Source organism: Ahaetulla prasina, chromosome 1, assembly GCF_028640845.1.
Source record: "Ahaetulla prasina isolate Xishuangbanna chromosome 1, ASM2864084v1, whole genome shotgun sequence".
NCBI lineage: Eukaryota > Metazoa > Chordata > Lepidosauria > Squamata > Colubridae > Ahaetulla > Ahaetulla prasina.
The window spans coordinates 228,872,550-228,893,323 of NC_080539.1; the positions used below are offsets into that span (position 1 = coordinate 228,872,550).

General features: G+C 38.3%; 1 protein-coding gene across 1 annotated transcript in view; it reads left to right on the forward strand.

The window, feature by feature from the left end:
- The window catches only part of CACNB4 (calcium voltage-gated channel auxiliary subunit beta 4), a 158,762-nt gene that overhangs the window by 107,145 nt on the left and 30,843 nt on the right, over positions 1 to 20,774 (forward strand). The window contains exons 3-9 of the mRNA XM_058192788.1: positions 4,756 to 4,875; positions 10,066 to 10,188; positions 14,351 to 14,481; positions 16,395 to 16,471; positions 17,627 to 17,646; positions 17,740 to 17,820; positions 20,040 to 20,098. Of these exons, the coding sequence (XP_058048771.1) occupies positions 4,756 to 4,875; positions 10,066 to 10,188; positions 14,351 to 14,481; positions 16,395 to 16,471; positions 17,627 to 17,646; positions 17,740 to 17,820; positions 20,040 to 20,098 (611 nt within the window). The remainder of the gene's footprint in view (positions 1 to 4,755; positions 4,876 to 10,065; positions 10,189 to 14,350; positions 14,482 to 16,394; positions 16,472 to 17,626; positions 17,647 to 17,739; positions 17,821 to 20,039; positions 20,099 to 20,774) is intronic.

The window sequence follows — 20,774 nt, forward strand, 5'->3', positions numbered from 1 at the left end:
ATACATTGTTGTGTACATAGCAGCAGCTAGGAACCAAGCCTGCATGTATTTATTAAGCCATTTTATTTAATATCTCCAAGTTGTAATTTTTCTTTTTGGCTGCTAATGAGAGTAGGTAGCTGGTAAAATAGTTGGGCCTTTACATTTTCCAAATGTTTTAAGGACATTAATTAATCAGCTGTTGTCTTTGGAACCAATTTGGACCAACTTCACTATTTGAGAGTTCTGCTAGATATAAACTTCTGAAGCCCATGTCAAAACACTGTTCTAGTAATGCATAGTGATATCCTAGTCTAAGATTACTAAGACATCTTTAGTAAAATAATAAGTCAAGATTCAAACTATAGAAGACAGAACTGAATTGTTTAATAAGCTGCAACTCAGATGTTTTATGTTGAAATTTCTCTTTCAAATTTTAATCAACATCGGTCTGCTCCTTCTATGTACTACGTACAATCCTTGCATTGTATGTCGTTATATTCATATTATTTGTTGTAAAATCTCCCTTTCACATGTTTAGCATTTGCTGGCTAAGATTACACCTTGCAATAAACAAAAAACATTTTTTGTGTTACAAGACAATAATGTTATATCGCCTTTATTGTATCTATAAAATGGCATTTGTTCCAATAAACTCTTAAATTAGTGAGGAAAGTTAGAAAAAATCTGACTGAATTGCAAGTTCAAATTAACTGAATTGCAAGTTCAAAGAAAAAGCCCCATGTTCAATCCTCAAGAATTTGAAACTCGAAAGAGCCAGAATAAACCAGAGTAGACGAGACTGAATTAGAGATTCCTGTTTCTCCATACAACACCAACAACAACTGAACTAGTCCCAATGAGTGCGGTTGATTTGTTTCAAAAATGTAAGGAGCTCCTCAGCAGCACTCAATGGTGAGACTCCATGAGAGAATAAAATCAATGCAAGTAAAAGAATAGATAAATCAGCATCAGCTTAAATAGCAGATAAATGTCACAAAAACAGAAAACGCACCATAACATTATAAATGCAGCAAAAGTAAACCAATTAAAAAAAAACTTTGCCTAGTATGCTAATGATAACAAAGAAAGTGCATTTTGATTTCTTGAAGCAGTCATGGTGATTAAACTCTCTCCCCACTCTGCATTCTTAAGCAGACTTGAGAATAAGTTAATTTGTTGCAGAGAAATTAGGAATCCATACTAGAAGATGCTAAAAAGCACCCTGGGATCTTGCTCTCTAGTTAGTTAGTCTCCAGGCTTAAATCCCGGCCTCTTCTCCCGTCTTTTCAAGTCAAGCGGCCATTATAGCTGCTTGATTCAGATCTTGAAGATTTCTAGCATCTGTCTCATAGTTGTAAAATAGGTTTTAATAGTGTGAGAGAGTCAGAGATTTTTCCTCAGTAATTTCAGCTCTGAAACCAGGGATTGTCTCATGAGCCTAATACAAAAGTCTCCAGAGTTTCACAGATTAATAAAATATATCATGGTTTGCCATTATATGAATATACCAATTTAAAAAAATATATTGCAAAATGAAGCTGCTTTTTCACCATGTCATTTTGGCCACTTATCTAACCAAGTGGTTTTCATATTAAAACAAATTTAATATGAATGTCTGTGCATAAACAACATAAAATATTGAGCTGAATCATCTTGAAAATGTGAGATTTAGGTTAATGTCAGCGTTTCAGAAAAACCACTCCTCCAAGTAAAAACTCTGAAGCAAGCATCTTTCAAAGTTCCATTTACTAGGATAGGTAAACTGGCACATCTGGGAAAACCCGAATCTGAGAGATCCAGGTTTTCCCTCAATAAATCAAAACCCCCAAGACCATCCCCTGACTCCGCAGTCGATCACATGCTCCAATCGCCAACCGTCCCATCTCGAGATAGCACTCCGACCACTTCTTCTCCAGATGCAGGATCGGTCTGACCTTGACTAACAGGAAGAATGCTATTATGTCTAAAGACAACCCCTCAGGTAAATCCCCCCTCCTACTTTCCCACACATGAGAAGATGGCAGCATAGAAGCTTCCGGCCTAACATGGCTTCCAAAGCTGACAGAAACTTCACAAAGAAATACAAAGTATAGTATTGTTGCTCTTCAATCTGGCACGCATCCCCTTCTCATAAGAGCATTCGGTTCCTGAAAATTTAGCTCAAAATTTTATGGAAAGGAAATTAAAGCATGCATTCTGTCACAATGAAAATAAGCAAGCATCGTCTGGCATTTTCCAATTTATCATTAAAGAGAAAGCATGGGGCTTCGGATCAAGATTTAAATTAAAACCTCACCTTTCTCTTAGATGGATCGGGTCGTAGAGAACCACGCAGATGAACCCAGCAAAGATATGAAGACCATTAGCAAAACATAAGCTCGGGGTGGGGGGGCGGGGGGCGGGGAGAAAGTTGGCCTGTCTTGACCCTCTTGAGTTGAAGGAAATGCTGCAGGGCTTTAGAGATTTTGTTACTATATAGCCTAAATACAGTAAATAAATGAGAGTTCCAGCCTTTCTTGGAGAGGATATTTCCTGACTTGGCCAATCTAGAACGGCTGACAGGTGGAAAGTGGCCATCTTAGCGCAGAACCTGGGACCATCTCTGTTGGGATACCCAGGGAGGGAGTGGAACTTCATGCCTCAAAGCAATAGGCCAGAGCTGCTCACTTGAGGGCAGCTCCAGGGTAACAGACAAGGGAGAGTCCAGGATGGAGAAACCTGTGGAGGATGCAGAACCTTCACAACAACCCCAAATAGCAAAGTTCCCTTGGCAGATTGCAAGATTACATCCTTGTTCATGCCACTCGGTTGGGGATGGTGTTTTACCTTTCATCGCATCAGAAAGTACCATATTTTTCAGAGTATAAGATGGACCTTTTTCCCCCGAAAAAGAGGGTGAAAATCTGGGTGCGTCTTATACTCCGAATGTAGCCCCACCCAGCTTCTCAAACGGAGGTTTCAGGGGTTGAAAAAAGCATCAAGCCCCCAAACAGAGCTTCAGAAATAAAGCCCCCAAACAGAGCTTCAGAAAAGAAGTCCCCAAACAGAGCTTCAGAGGCTTTTTTTTCTGAAGCTGTTTCGGAAGCTTTCAGAGGCGGAAAAAAAAGCAAAAAAAAAAAAAAGGCAAAAAAAAAAAAAAAGCAAGGCACAGAGCTCACAGCCAAGGAACCTGTTGCTAAAATTCACTCTGGGAACAGCTGATTGGGGGTATTTCAGGTGGCCGATCCTCCTGCCAATCAGCTTTTTTCTTATTTTCCTCCCCAAAAACTAAGGTGTGTCTTATAGTCCGATGTGTCTTATACTCCGAAAAATACGGTAATGCTTTTCTCCTGGCCAAGTTTGCTAAGAGGCATTGCCAACCATTGCTGTCTCCTGCATATGCCCTCCTTTCTAAAGGGGCCATCCTAAGTAAAGGCTATAGGACAGTGGTGGGATTCAAAATGTTTTACTACTAGTACTGTGTGCGTGGCTTGGTGGGCATGGCTTGGTGGGCGTGGCAGGGAAAAGATACTGTAAAATCTCCATTCCCTCCCCACTCCAGGGGAAGGTTACTGCGAGATCTCCATTCCCACCCAATCAGCTGGGACTCGGGAGGCAGAGAATAAATGGAGTTGGGGCCAGTCAGAGGTGGCATTTACCGATTCTCCAAACTACTCAAAATTTCCTCTACCGGTTCTCCAGAACTGGTCAGAACCTGCTGAAACCCACCTCTGCTGTAGGGTGCAAGGGGACCCTGAGGAAAGTCAGCCTGTCTTTAATTACTGTGTTGTTTCCCCTGATTGATGCAGGTGGAAGAAACCTACACACGCTTGTTAGCAATAGAGGAGGCTTGGAGAAAGGGAAAGTATCAGAGGAAAAAAAATGTTGTTTCTTAAGGGTGCATGGGCCAGATTAAAGCCCCACAGGCCCAGGAGGCTCAGTCCTTGCTTATAAAAAAAGGCAAGTTCATATGTTGTCACAATATGTATTCTAATACTGATTGTCTTACTGTGTGTTATTTGTTGATGTAATTGTGGAATAACATGAAGTAATTGGAGGCCCAGTTTGGACCGTAGTTCTAAACTTATTTATTCACTGATAAAATCGTATATTTGCATAAGGTCAGGATGCTTGTCTGAAACGTGTACACCATCCTACCGTTTATCAAGAGAAGTGAATTTTATTGAGTTGTGCTACGTTTTGATTGAATCCTGTGACCTTTCCAAGGAGAGTAATCTCTGTTCTATTGCCATCTATTGAACAAGTTCTGAACCTTACTCAAGCAGCCCCTAGGTTAAACAAGAGGATCTGTTCCAGGAACTGTTGCTTAAGCTGATTTTTCACATATGTCAGATTGCTTGCCAAGTACGGGCATGAAAATAGTAGCTGCTATTTTTGTGTCTCTCTGCATAAAGTTGGAAGAGCATAAATCATGACTTACAGTATCCGAGCTCTGCCTGCAATAGGTTGCCATGCTGTGTCCATAGCTTTTATAAAATACATTTAAAGTTTTTAGAATACATTTGGAATGACATTTGAACAAAAGTAGCCACTGTTGAACAAAAGGTATTTTCTGTGCTTGAGCTTATCTCAGAAGAAGAAGAAAAAAGAGAAGGAAATGACTGTTAATGCGCTATTCGGTCAGAAAGAAGAAAAAGGCCAACTTCATAAATAAAATATAACTTTGAAAGGGAGTTAAAAATAAATGCCCGACCTTGGATATTTTTTCCTCCACGTTTGGGTTCTTTATATATTCTATCCATCATTTTGTTAATAATCTTCTTCTCTTTGCAGGGATCAGCAGATTCATACACAAGTAGACCATCAGATTCTGATGTATCTCTGGAAGAGGACAGGGAAGCCATCCGCCAAGAGAGAGAACAGCAAGCAGCTATTCAGCTTGAAAGAGCAAAGGTATCCCCTCCCTCTCATTTGTTCCTCTTTTCGCCTTCCTTTTATTTATTTACTCCCTCCCCCCACCCCATTTTTAGATTTCAAAAGAGAGAGAAAAATTATGCCATAGGGAAATCCAGCCACAGCTTCAGCATTTTTCTGGAGTGGATGGGTGGGTTATTTTTCAGCATAAGTACCTTTTAAATCAGTGGTTTTGTGATACTGTCTATCTCTCCATCTGTACGTATTTGTGAACAGGTTATATAATCAAAAGCCCCCCTGGAACTCACACTATCTTCTGTCTGCCCTGTAAGAAAGATCAGGCCAAGAAATCGATGACATTTATGTCTAAAACTACTGTTTTGGAACAGTTATGGTAACAGAATCTTGCAAATCTGAATGTGCTTCTTCCTCTCTTATTTATTTATTTATTTATTTAAATTTTTATACCACCCTTCTCCCGAAGGACTCAGGGCGGTGTACAGCCAAAGATAAAAACAGCAAGTATACAAAGTTAAAATATCAATTTAAAATATCTATTCAATAGTGGCCGAATTAAAACCGTCAGATTTGACCTAACCTAAAATACCCCATATAAAATTACAAAGGATTAAAAATTTAAAATTTAAAATTTAAAAAATTTAAAAAATCAGTCCAGTCCCGCTTGAATAAATAAGTGAGTTTTTAATTCCCGGCGAAAGGACCGAAGGTCAGATATTTGGCGCAAACCGGGGGGAAGGTCGTTCCAGAGAGTAGGTGCTCCAACAGAGAAGGCCCTTCCCCTGGGGGCCGCCAGCCGGCATTGCTTGGCGGACGGCACCCTGAGGAGACCCTCTCTGTGAGAGCGTACGGGTCGATGGGAGGCATAAGGTAACAGCAGGCGGTCCCGTAAGTACCCGGGCCCTAAGCCATGGAGCGCTTTGAAGATGATAACCAAAACCTTGAAGCGCACCCGAAAGACCACAGGTAGCCAGTGCAGACTGCGCAGGAGCGGTGTTACCCGGGAGCAATGAGGAGCTCCCTCGATCACCCGCGTAGCTGCATTCTGGACTAACTGGAGTCTCCGAGTGCACTTCAGGGATAGCCCCATATAGAGAACATTGCAATAATCCAGGCGGGAAGTGACGAGAGCATGAGTGACCGTGCATAAGGCATCCCGGTCCAGAAAGGGACGCAACTGGCGGACCAGGCGAACCTGGTAAAAGGCTCTCCTGGAGATGGCCGCCAAATGATCTTCAAACGACAGCCGTCCATCCAGAAGAACGCCCAAGTTGCGTACCCTCTCTGTTGGGGCCAGTGACTCGCCCCCAACAGACAGCTGCAGTTGCAGCTGACTGTACCAGGGTGCCGGCATCCACAGCCACTCCGTCTTGGATGGATTGAGTCTGAGTCTGTTTCTCCCCATCCAGACTCTCTCCCTTTATCTTTATGTCAAGTAGGAAAGGGCTTGTCTGAGGTGTTTTTTCAAATTAGTTTCTTGGAATAGACTCAAGCCAGGCGTGTCTGACTGTTACCTTGGTAAAGCTGTTCCTCCTGTCCTTCAAGGCCATTCCCCCTGCCTCTTATATTTTCTGTTATATCACACCTTACCCTAAAGTCATCTAACTTAATAATCTAACTGCTGAAATTGAGTGGAGAGGTGTTTTTGTTTATTAAAACAAGCATTCCTCAGATATCTTATATTTAAAAGTTAGAATTTTCATGCTCCCATAAGAATTCTTAAGATTTGCCCAGCCTCCCTAAAGATTAATTCAGTTGCCATCAGATTTCTTGCCCTACCTCTCTAACATTTGTTTAACACTTGTTGCCCTCTTTACAGAATGTTCTTGGTATTGTTGTTAGATGTTCTCTGTTCATACATACATAAGGACTGTCGTGTGTAGGTGGTTACATTTAAGAGCCAAGATATTTTTTTTACTGACATGAGGTAAGTGGAGAGCAGATTGATGCAACGATGCTTCACTAATCTGGGAAATAGCTATATATAACTCACAAAGGCACTTTTATTAGCCCAACTCTTTCTCAGATGATGGGCATTATTATTAAGCTTGAGTATATATGTTTGCAAGAATTCAGAAAGCATTAGCTGAAACAAGTATTAAGATGGAAAATGTTTAAAAGTACGTAAGCACACATAAGAGCATAGGGAAACATTGGAGTTGGACAGCTAAGAAAAAAAGGACTATTTTTAGTTAAAAGTGGAAAATGTTTGGTGAATTGGATAGAATTAGATATTGTGAGTGGGTTCCTGTAAGTGACTGCTGACGGGAAAGCATTGCTCATCTATAAACTGATTGGAAGGAGGATATTAAAAACAGATTATCTCCTTTGAGTCAAGCTCAATTCCTGGTGATTTATAAAGATACGTTCTGGGCAACACTATAATTAAAGATTGCCACAGTCTTTTTCTGTGTGTAAAACTAATCCGTATTTACGTACCTTTGTGTCATCTTCAGCAAGCAGAAATGCTTGCAAATAAAATACTGATTAGCAGCTGCCCATCAATGTCTAAAGGAAGTTATGGTGCGAATTTGGAAATAAAGATAATGCTGACCAATATATCCACAGATATTTTGGTGGGCTGATTAGCTTTGAAAATTGGAAACTGGCTTGAACTGGATTTCAAAAAAGCCCTTGAACTGGCTTTTCAATCCAGAAAAGCCCTTGAACTGGTTTTTCAATCCAGTTCAAGCCAGTTTCCAATTTTCAAAGCTAATCAGCCCACCCAAATGTCTGTGGATATATTGGTAATATATCTTATCATCATGTTTGGGGAGCTCAGTTTTGAAAAGTACACCCAGAGCAGACAACAAGGAAGATGTGAAAAGAAAAACACGTGTCCCAGCTGAAAGATAGTTGGAGCCCTTCAGACAAAAATGACAGTGTTTATCCTGAGCTGTGAAATTTTATGGCAACCTGGAACTATTTATTCATTTGTTTTAATCTATTTATACGGCTGCTCATCTTGCAATGGCAGCTTTTGATGGTCCTAATAAAAGACAAACTGTTATAGAGTAAGGAGGGTAATTTGCTGAATTTGGAGATGCAGTAAACTTATTGACTGGTAAGGAGGATATTCATGTTTTCCCATTTAGGCTCTTTTTTCCACACTGGATTGTGTAACACAGCATCTTTTCAGATGGACAGATGCTCTAATAGATTAGATTTGTCAGATACTAAAGTCCACCTAAAGAGGGTTTTTTCCAGACTAATTAACAGAGAAATGCAGATGACTGTCTTTAATTTAAACAGCAGATGAATTAACTGAACCAGAACAGGCATAATCTCCTAGCAATTGCTAGTAATTCTGATTGGGTAGCATTTTTCAGAACAAAATGCAAATTTGGAACTAAACTGTTGAAGAGTAATTAAAAAAAAGCAGAGAAGATATCAAATGGCATGTCATTGGAGACCAAGCATTTCTGAAACTATAATATTTACAGAGATATGTAAGGGAAACCACGTTACTAATAAGTAAATGAAAAATCATCAAATTATAATTTTTCCTGTAACCCTAACCCTAACCCATTCAATTAATTCAAGGTGGAGGTCTGTACACATTGTGCAAGGGAAAAGACAAAGTTGCAAAGTCATTGTCCCCTCCCCCCAATTCAGATGTTTAATATCTGTGTTTTTTTCTCTGAGGAGGATCACAGATATCATGTGTGTTTTGCCAAGTAATTTCATACCTGGCGTCTATAGAAACTGCTTTTTCTTCATGCATATATTTTTGGTATTTTTAAATGACACTTTCAAAAGATAGCATCCACTAGAACCGTTGGGCTGCTATCTTAGTAACAATAGAGAGAGAAACTGATTTATGAGTGATATAATAGTTTATCTAGTGATGAAATGTAGCAAATTTAGCAATGACTGAAGATTTGCTGGATTCAGAAATTGTTGTAGTTCAAGATGATGATGAAATGTAACTCATTCTGCTGCTACAATTAGTGATTCTTTACCATCTTCCCATGGTTCAGTTCCCCATTTCCTCCTGCTGACTGCTTAAATAGGGCACTTTGCAACACACCTTTTTTGCAGTCAGCAAAAATAAAAACCAGCAGTAGAAATGGACTGACTGTAAATAAACTGCTTTGTTACCTGGATTCTGTGTAAATTTCCCTAAATCATACATGTTGATTACAAATAAATGACATCATCTCTGAAAGTATGGCTGGGTTCACATGTCATGTTAATCTAGAATGCGGTGTATTTTGCTTTTAGCTTAGTGTGATATGTGAAGTGGATCATTCTAGCTTGAACATCATGTTTTTTTAAAAACATCCCAGCTTATTTTGCCTGAATTCAGCCAGGTAGGGTTTAGAAATTAGAAAATAATTAATGCAAACATGTATTTGAGACCAATCTAGTTGTCACGTAGTGTTTAATGGTCAGCTGAATGATCATTGTGCATAATAGTACACATTTGTCCTAAGAAAACAGTATAATACAGAAGAAATCAAACCTTCAGAAGTATTCTGTAGTTATAAAAATGGTCATGTCCTTAGTTGCTATTCTCTGGCTGAATTTTAGGGCATGGACAAAGCAGGGATGAAATGCTCCCGGTTCGGACCGGATCGCCCGATTCGGTAGCGATGGAGCGGGTGGTTCGGAGAACCGGTAGCAAAAATCCCTGCCCCTCCCCCCAGCTGAGTTGCGCAATCATCAGAGGTTTTTTTGTTTGTTTGTTTTTTACTTTTAAAAGCATTTTTTCTTTGGCCAAAAAAATGCTTTTAAAAGGTTCTGGCGATCAGGCAACTCAGCTGGGATCGTCAGAACCCTTTAAAAGCTTTTTTTCGTCTGGCGATCGCAGCTGAGTTGCCTGATCATCGCAGGCTTTTAAAAGCATTTTTTTACAACCTCTTTGGCTGGAGAGGTTGTAGAAAAAATGCTTTTAAAAGTAAAAAAAAAAGTTGTCCACACCCATCCAGTCGCATTACACCCCCCCCACCAAGCCACACCCACAGAATCGGTAGTAACAAATTTTACATTTCACCCCTGGGACAAAGATTGACTGGCCATTGCCCTTTCAGGCTCCTATGCGGTGTATTTCTGAGATGGTGTTAATAAGCTGCTGATTTTTTTTATTCGTTTCAGTTCTTTTATTCAGTATTAAATCATTTTAGTATTTTATTTTATTTTACCCAATTCCTTATCTCCCTTTCCCCCTTACTTTACTTTTAATAATTAGAAAGTGTATTTCTTTCCTAGTCCAAGCCTGTAGCATTTGCTGTAAAGACTAATGTCAGCTACTGTGGAGCGCTAGATGAGGATGTTCCTGTACCAAGCACTGCCATTTCTTTTGATGCCAAGGATTTCCTACACATTAAAGAGGTAAATTATATAACCACAGATACGCTTTTTTTCCTCCCCAGGAGCTTGAATCTAAACAAGGTTTGGCTGTGCAAGGTAGAAAACGAAGTGGAGAAACAGCCAGTGTTTTACACAGCATGGCACTCGTTTAGAAAAGACTGGCCCAATCTTGTTGTTCTCAAGTGTTGACTTTCAACCTTCCTAATTTTCATCACCATGGCCTTTTAGTCATGTATACCTGGAATTATGGGAGTTGAAGCCAATCTATCTCCGTAGCTTTGCTTTGGTAAAGGCTGTATGAAAGACTGCTGTTAGGAGCCGCTTATCTTGAGTGACATTTCAAACAGCTTAGAGGTTGTATACTTGAGAACGTGACATTTGAAGCCAGAGGAGCCTCAGTGAGACCAATTGGGGTTTGATCTCATTCATTATTCCTTGAACAACAAACAAGAACAACAGCAAAACATAGGCTCTTGCACTACTGGATTTCTTTAGTGACTAGTTAATAGCCCTTGGGGCGCCATGAAGTGCAAATGGTTTTAGAATAGAATAGAATAGAATAGAATAGAATAGAATAGAATAGAATAGAATAGAATAGAATAGAATAGAATTTTTTTGGCCAAGTGTGACACAAAGAATTTGTCTTGGTGCATATGCTCTCAGTGTACATAAAAGAAAATATGCTTTCATCAAGGTACAACATTTACAACACATTATTATTTGTGCTTATAAAAATACTACCTTTGCATTTTATATTTTTAGAAGACATAAAGCTAGCATATGAACAGGGCTTCAGTGCTATCTCTCTTTTAATAGTCAACTAATACCAGAACATTTATTTTGTAAGTGGTTTAGTTATTTTTGCTGCTTCTGCTTTGTTTGTGAGAAGACATCCTTCTCTTCCATCCTTGCTAGGTAGAAATGATTCTGTATCATGCTAAGCTTTTCTCATTATTTCATCCAAGACTAATTTTACCAATCATTTACCTGTTAATTATTATTTGGGAGTACCATTAAATGGAATGGTAGTTATGGTAAAACAGAAGGTACAGAATCTTGACCCTAGTTGCCAATGTTCAGATTCAATCTTGAGATGAAGCTAGGTATGTTTCATTTTGTTCAGTGGCGAAATCTGGAACGAAAAAACACTCAGGGCAAAATCTATTTCCAAAGTGGAGCTATGTAAGTTAGTTTTCTGAAATTAAAAAAAAAATTCTCAATAATGTTTTTATTGAACTAACTTTCAAATGAGGATCAGGAGGATTAGGTTATGATTACAACTTTATGTTAATTTCTAATTATTATGGACAAAGAGCATTTATTGCAAATAACCAGAGGAATCCTACAATTGGGATGAGAGGTAAATAAGGTACACACTTAAGAGACCCTCTGCCCTTTTATCCCCCCCTCCCACCAATGCTGGTTCTTGGCAGTATTTAAATGGCCTCTTATGGCTGAAACACAGTGCTTTATGGTACATATAATTGTTTTTAATAAATTATACTCTCCTTCGTGTTTGACACTGAGCTTAGAAATTATGTATTAGAACAATGTGCAACTATATCACACGCTCAGCCCCCCTCCCTTCCCATGAACAAGAAGATGGAAAAATTCAACAGTGAAAAAAGTAAGATTCTACATTTAGGCAAAAAAAACAAAAATGCACCAGTACCGTATATGTGGTACCTTGCTCAATAGTAGTACCTGTGAGAGGGATCTTGGAGTCCTAGTGGATAACCATTTAGATATGAGCCAGCAGTGTGCAGCAGCTGCTAAAAAAGCCAACACAGTTCTGGGCTGCATAAACAGAGGGATAGAATCAAGATCACGTGAAGTGTTAGTGCCACTTTATAATGCCTTGGTAAGGCCACACTTGGAATATTGCATCCAGTTTTGGTCTCCACAATGTAAAAAAGATGTTGAGACTCTAGAAAGAGTGCAGAGAAGAGCAACAAAGATGATTAGAGGACTGGAGGCTAAAACATATGAAGAACGGTTGCAGGAACTGGGTATGTCTAGTTTAATAAAAAGAAGGACTAGGGGAGACATGATAGCTGTGTTCCAATATCTCAGGGGTTGCCACAAAGAAGAGGGAGTTGGGCTGTTCTCCAAAGCACCTGAGGGTAGAACAAGAAGCAATGGGTGGAAACTAATCAAAGAAAGAAGCAACTTAGAACTAAGGAGAAATTTTCTGACAGTTAGAACAATTAATAAGTGAAACGACTTGCCTGCAGAAGTTGTGAATGCTCCAACACTGGAAATTTTTAAGAAAATGTTGGATAACCATCTGACTGAGATGGTGTAGGCTTTCCTGCCTGGGCAGGGGGTTGGACTAGAAGGCCTCCAAGGTCCCTTCCAACTCTGTTGTTATGTTATGTTATGTTATGATTTGATAAGTTTCTGCCACTGCTTGAATTAGCAGTTTCTGGAGGCTGTGTGTATGTGTGTATTTTGGATCATAAGTCCTTAGGGACCAGACACCCTTAATTGTGTCTAGTTCAGACATCAAGCAAAGTCACTTTGGTAGCAAGCTAAAATGTCAGCAAGAATGGATATTGAAGATATCTCATTCATCATCCATTAGATAATACGTACTTTTAAACAGACTTTGTGGCAACATTTATTGCAATGCATAAACCTCTCATGCTCAGTTACCAATAGAAAGAAGATAGATCTCTTTTTTGTATACTGCCACGTGCATCTATATTTATTTTTATGGATTTATTTTTTTTGTTATGTATACTGGCCAGAGTTCATTGGAGTTGGGTGGCTGATATATTTGAAGAAATGAAGGAATGAATACATGCTTTGAAGAAGATAAAGGAAAGTGCTTTTAATGAAATAAACATCGGTATTCATGTAGCATCCAATTAAATCAACTTTGTAAATAGAACAGATTTTTTTTAAAAAGCAGTCTATAGAAATCTGGTAGTTCCCCTGATGCATCCTCATAAACCCCCACAATTAATAAATGTATGACGTGTTTCTAATATAACAGCTCTTGAACTTGCATCTGTGGTGAATCTCACAGTTGTCTCTTTTACCTTTTGCTTTCCTCCTTCTTAGCTACCTCATCATTGTCTTGATCTGCTCAACAGAGGCACAAAAACCCTCTGCTTTATATGTTCATTGGGTTACACATTCTTCAGTGTGAATTTACTTCTACCAGTGGGGGAAATGGGAAAGGAAGATACAAAACTGTAATACTGGGATATTGGCAAACGGAGAGAAAAGAGATCTAGAGGAAAAACTCTAAAGTAGGGTCATAATTTGGTTCTTCCATAAATGCATAAATGCATGCTTACGTAAGGATCTGTAGAAAGTTCTGTTGTAGCATAACATCAACATAACATCAACATAAAATACAGCTCAGAGGTTGGCAGCCTTTGAGGGTGAATGTGTCGTTTTAAGGGTGCTATGTCACTTTCACCAAATGCCTGCCCCTAGGACCTACTTCCCTATTCATAAAATCCCATGGTGAGTATGATCATTCATAAAACACCCATATACTTTTCCCATTCAGATGGCTACAACTATCCAAAGTGCTTATTTTCCAGGAAAGCTTGCAAGGTTTACGTGGGAGCCATATACATTCTTGTAAAATAAAGATTTCGAAGCTGTTCCTTCCATTTTGCAGAACACTGTCTTCCCATTTATTTATTTTTTCTAAATAAAAGAATGTTTTTAAAAAGTCATTGGAGCAGGGAGTCTGGCTAACTTCATTTGAGATATCCAAGGCAACACTGTCCACTTCTCAGGAGACAGTGTATGGAGAGCACCAGTGTGAAACTAATGTTAGTTAATGAGACTCACCTGATCTTTGAATTGAACCAAGAGGGGCTCTTTCCTTAAAGTGATGGGGCTAGAACCAAAACTAAATCTGAGGCGTTTTAAATTATATTTAGAAAGTCCACGGTAATATAATTACATAAACTTAAATGCCTATTAAGATAGCTAATTTATTACTCCCTATATTATTTAATCATTTCTCACATCTTCAAATTAAAGGTTACAGTTCAGCAGCAAAGCTACAGCTTTGATTTAAAATATTGTAGAGGTTATAAGGAATCAATTATGGTGGGAAGGGATGTAATAATGAGAAGAGAGAACAGGACAAGGCATGCCAAGCTAAGTGGAAAGAAGGGCAAAGGAAAGACAGAAACAAATATTTCCTTTGTTACAGAAATATAACAATGACTGGTGGATAGGAAGATTGGTTAAAGAAGGTTGTGAAATTGGCTTCATCCCAAGCCCATTAAGGTTGGAGAATATTCGGATCCAGCAAGAACAGAAGAGAGGACGTTTTCACGGAGGGTAAGATAAAATACTGGCTTTATCAAAACTGTCTTTTTTAATATTAGGTGAATTCAGCTTTTCAGTGATTTGCCCAGTACTTGTAAGCTCTCAAAATGTGGCATCTACTTTCTGATAGATAAGAAACTATTCAAATTGGGGCTAACAAAATTGGGACTTATGTAAAGGATTAGATCACTGTTCCTGAATTTACACCACCAGAATGGACTTCACTGATCTCAAAATTTCTGGCCAATATAGTGAATAATGTTGCCCTAGATGGGAATTCAGTGACATCTGGAACACACCAGCATTTAGTAGCCTAGTTTTGATTGTGCATGCAATTGCTCTGCCTTTTTGGCATTCTATTTACATACCTACATATTCATCCTTAGATTCATGATTCCAATTCTTTCATTAAGATTAAAGCTTAGAAGCATCCTAGAAATGAATAAAGTCCAGGTACTGTCATCAGTCCATGATTGATAAAAGATTTCAGTAGCCATATGCCCTAGTTTATGGAGAGCTGTCATCTGATTGAAGCATTGCCAGAAGAATCATGCTTATTTCAAAGCATTCTGAGTTTGATGTGCTGCCCAGACCAAACTAGCTTAAAGATTTTTTAAAAAAGAAAAACCTTAAGAGCACAAGTGCTTTGAAATTGGCCATCAGTAGTAATCATCAGAAGAGTAATTGGCAATGAGCTGAAAGGTTGACTTCAATTCTGTTTAATCTGCACTTTGAAATGTGTATTTGTTTTATCAGCCTCTATGTTTTCTATTTGGCAGTTCGTAACACCTACCACTACCACTAGTAGCTGATGCTTTTAGATTTGATACAACTAATAGTTTTTGCTTCCAAACTCTATCCTTTAAAAATAAATAAATATGAGGCTAGGTTATATATCATCCTAATTTTGAAAATAGTTATTCTGAGTGAATGGGGGATGTAACTACTCTTCTAATACTTTTATTTCATGCTATGGGTTAAAAATAAAGTTAAAAATTTAAATCCAAATCAGAAATTTACAGAAATCCTTAGTTGCATTCGTTACGGTAGAAGTTTATTATTAGACTAAAACCAATTGTCAGTTTTAATTTGTATAATTTGTAGGAAATGTCCTACTCAATTTAATGGCACATAATCCTAGATGGGAATATGATTACTCTGTAAGAAAATATATTATCAGTCTGCCCGATTTTTATAGACTGTACTACTTCTCCTTATAGAAAATACAAGATATTACATTTCATTTCATTTTGCATACAGCCAATTATTTTAACTTGTCAGATATCACAGATGATATTAATGACAGTTGTAAGCATTATCCACCATGTGCCATTGACAATTCTTATAGTACAAGTAGTACAAATAATATTAATGGCACATAAAGAACACAATTGGGACTGGCAATTCAATTGTTAAGTGAGGTGGTCATTGAGCGAGACGTGATGTGGTTGTGACTTGCTGTTTGACTGCCGGCTTCTCTGTTGACTCTGATTGTCAGAAGCTGGTTGTGAAACATGCAAATAACAATCATGTGACCATGGGACACTGCAACGGCCATAATTCCCACCACTTGCAAAGCATCTGAATCTGAGTCATCAGAGCCAAATGAAATGAATTACTTTCCACCAACAAAATCAAGTTCTGTTCAAAATCAAGGTTTTTTTTTTATAACTCTCCTAAGTGTAACTCTCAGAGGCCTCTTTGAACATAACGACAGTTGTTTTAGTGCATAATCTCAAATCCCACGACCTTTCACTCAGTCAGTTCCAAGTAATTGTCAATACACAGTTTTACCCAGCTCAACCTGAAATTAAGGATGGAAGGAAACATTGTAGGCTTTCAGGCACATGTAAATAGTACCAAACTCCTGTCGTGCAACGTTCTCTCAGTGATCCAAATATTCATTGGGGTTCTTTATAATATAGGAAGTCAAGTGGGAATTCATCTTCAAGCCTTGGAGAAATGGTGTCTGGTACATTTCGAGCTACACCCACTACCACTGGTAAGCTTTCAAAATTTTCAGAGGAAATAAATTCCAAGTAATTTTGATTTGGGAGGTCCTACTTATAGTTCTAATGCGAATCTGCTTTGTGCTGATGAGAGTAATGTGGTCCTCTTAGATGGACAAAAAAACACATTTGTGTGGACTGGCCCTCAAAATAATTGTACAGTATCTGTGAAGGATTTTCAAATAGATCCTACTGTTTTGACTCTTAAGAATAAGAGTCCCCCCTTCCCCATTAAAGATTTGATATCAAAATGTTCTGAGTCTGAAAATCTCAGTTATGACGTCTGCACGCATGTGAGGCTGTTACCGTCTTTGCACCTTACTCAACATATCCTTTTTAGTTGTGTGCCTTGGGTGGAGCAGAAGGCAGTAATTTGAAATACGTCTAATGTATTCTTATTCTGGGAAAGAGTAAGAGAAAGGCACCTGTAGTAGCATGGAGCATCTACCAATTTTCTTTTGTGTGGGTGCCACCAATTGCACATGTCTTTCAGACATATCAATTACTGAGATTTCAGTCTCGGGACAATGGTCCCTGATAAGCACCTGTTGTCAAAGGCTTTCAAGAGCTGGATTACTGAGGGGAGAGAGGAGAGGAGTTATTTGGGCCTAAATGAAAGGTGAACAAATGTCTTATACACCCCTTGATTTCCCTTTTGAATGGCTTCCCAGAGCTCCTGACTTTACATCACTGAAATATGTATGCATATTGATGAATTGTAGCCAATAATTTGGTAGGAAATAAAAGGAAATAGATATGCTAAGCCTCAGAGAATTCCAGTCACATCCATTCCAATGCCATTATTATAGCCAACCTCCACCTCTTCAGCCTTGCTAAGTGATAAGGATAATAATCTAAAATTGCCATTCTCAGCCACAAAAGTGGAAATGGATTTATATTAAAGGTGCAACTTTCTGAACAATTGATGGGAAGTGAGGAACAAGGCAGATATCCTGAAGTGGTAGTCGCATTCACGTGGAAGGAAGGAGTAGCTGAAGACAGAGACTGAATCATTTCTCAAGCAGCAGCAGAAAGACTAGGGTTTCAACTTAGATATCTCCCCACACCAAATTATTTCGCTAATGAATTCATGTTTGTATGGCTGCTGTGCAGCAATTAAACAAAATAATCTTTTTTTTATCTTTCAGCAAAACAAAAACAAAAAGTGGTAAGTACACAAGCTCTCTCTAATGTCCACTAAAATTTTCTTACTGTACTCTTGCAAAGAGGTGGTGTTTACTAAACATATTTTTTTTTGCAGACAGAACATGTGCCTCCTTATGATGTTGTCCCATCCATGAGACCTGTTGTGCTAGTTGGCCCTTCTTTAAAAGGCTATGAAGTAAGTGCACCTGTTAGTAACTGACATTCCAGACTTCTTTTAAACTGTATCGAATTGTTTGACCACTTTGGGTGATCGGAGTGGGATCAGATTATAGCAACTAAGATTGTCTTATGTTTCCCCCCATCTGATAACTATACCTATATTTGAATTTAATGCTAATATTATCAAGACAGCTGTGAAATTTGATGCACACGCATCTGCAGTGCCCAGTTTGGGCAAAGCCGCTTTAAAGGTTTATTACTGGGTAAATCTGAATGAGATAATGTAGTCTGATATCCATGAAATGAATAAACCAAGATTTACAGAGAAAAGGGAACTGTCTTAAGAAATAGTTGGCTTTGCCAGAGCTGCAACATATTCCCTCCTTTAAAAAACAACAGCCAACTACTGTTAAGGAAGATACATATTTTCTTAGATAAAATGGACATCAATCTTTCATACGACTTTTTGTTTGTCTTAAAACAGAAACAAAACATATGCAGGACAGATGGTGCGTAAGAGGAAGGATTTAAGCTTTGCTCACTTGGAATTTAAAATTTTTTGTTTAAGTGCACAAAAGATATTTCCTATGGTGCCTCCCAGGTCCCTTGCTTCAGTCTATGGTTTCATTTCTAGGGTGTTATCTTTAATTTTAAACAAAAACTTAAAAGGAGCTGGTTTGCTGTAGAGCATAGCACCTCTATAATCATCTTTGTTTCAGTGACTTTGCAGTGGGTCTGATAGGTGTAAAAAAAATGGTGGGAGACTACAACCCCATATTTTGTTTACAGTGTGTCCATTTACCCAGGAAAAACAAAGGAAGTTGGATGGTGATTGAAAAACTTCTAGGGCAGAGGTGGGGAATTATGGCCCCTTTATGACTTGTTGGCTGGCTCAGGAATTCTGGGAGTTGAAGTCCACAAGTCATAAAAAGATCATAGTTTCCCACTTCTGATCTAGATGGACAAAAGACACCAATGCACTTTTGGATGAAGTGTTTTGTAATTGAATCTATCCACTGTGGCGGCTATCTCTTTCTCTTTCCTTTCTTCCATGCAGACTGGTCTGTTTTGGATCTACTGCTAAACCATGATTTACACACACACATACACAAGTCTGATGGATGTGTCTCCATAATTGATGCATTTTGGTTACTTCTGTATAACTGTGTTGGTTACATTTATGTTTGCATTGGGATGAGAGAGAAAGGGAGAGACAAGTAAATGTTAGAAAGAGAAAAAATAAATTTTGGTTATGTTCACTATGAGTTCTGATCTCACCTATTGTGGTGATGTGAGCACCTGAATATTTCCCTTACCCAAAATTATTTTTACACACACACACACACACACACACACAGTTACCTTTTCCTGGTTTATGGATATAAGCTGGGATCATGAAACATGGATTAAAGTTGGTCTGTTTTGCTAAATCATAATTAATATTAAATAAGGCTTGGTTAAATCCAGACATAATAGCTGAATTAATGCATAATACTAAACCATGTGGTTTGTTTGATGATGGTTCAGTTGGGTGTGCAAATCCAGCCATGGTGGTGATTTCACATATTAAGACTTAGTGTCTAAATATTTCAGTAGAAAAATAAAATGCTCTCAATGTCTTGGAGATTTGGAGAACAATAAAATGCATCCTGCAAAAGGAACAAGATAAAATTCGGGTAGCTATCATTAAAGCTACTTCTTACCAAATTTAGTGGAATTGATGATTTCTTTTATTTTTATCCTGCCCTTCTATCCTGTATGGGTGCATTTAAGCATTTAGTTAAGTAAGATTTGGCTTTATTTTCCCCTTCCAACTCTACAGTTTAGATCTCAGTCAGAGAACAACCTGCAGCATGAGCCAGTAAAGAGGAATCATTTCTGACAGTTTCTGGCAGGCATAAACTGGAACCGAGGATTGCCAACATATTCTGGAAAGCCCAGAGAGTTGTTGTGTATAAAAAGCAGACCAATTTGTGACATTTGTGTTCTCTCATTTGCAAGTGCCGTGGCATGTCAGAAAACTTCCAGGATCTGCTGCAGAATATTCTACCTAGTTCTTTCTGTCTACCTAGAAAATGCCTATTGAAGGAGAGCTAACTCACTACAGGCACCGCAATCGTTGCATAGAACTTAGGGTATCTGCGATGCCTTACTTTTCCACTTTCTTCTTTGACTTGGAACTTCTTTTTCTCTGTTATTGATCTTAATTACTTCAATTTTTTTGATCTCTGCAAGGTGACAGACATGATGCAGAAAGCCCTGTTCGACTTCCTGAAACACAGGTTCGATGGAAGGTGAGCAGTAATGTTCTCCCCCCCCCACTTTTTGTATTCATGGTTCTCTCTAGAAGGCTTCTAGATGGATGTCTCAGTCAATGGCATCATTATACTCTGTAACTGATTTTGGCTGCCGTAACGTTACATACAGAAGCATACATGCATGAAAGCACATATGTCCATTTATTTATTTTATTTATTTAAAGTGTTTTTATACTATTTCTTTCTGTAATCATTATATCGGGGGTGTCCAAACTTGGCAACTTTAAGACTTGTGGACTTCAACTCCCAGAATTCCTCAGCCAGCAAAGTTTGGACACCCCTGCATTATAGTTTGGACAGCCCTGCATTATATTATACATACTTAATAGGACTCACTGTTTAGATATTTTAGCATGCAGTATAAATACCCAAAATAAATAAAATGTGATTGTTCAAGTTAATAAGCCCACCTGCCATCTTATGCCTAGTTCTCTTGCAGAACTAAACTCAGTGTACTTATTTCTGTCTGTATGGATTCAACTTGTAAAATATGTATCGAATTTTAACAAAATGTTTCCCGCTGAAATGAATATTTTTAAACTTGAGTTCTGAACTTTCTGGTCAGTAAAATAAAGTTAGATAAAACTCTGTTGTTTCCTCTGGGAAAAAAAAGAAAGAAAGAAAGAAAATACAAAATCTGGCTCAAACAAAT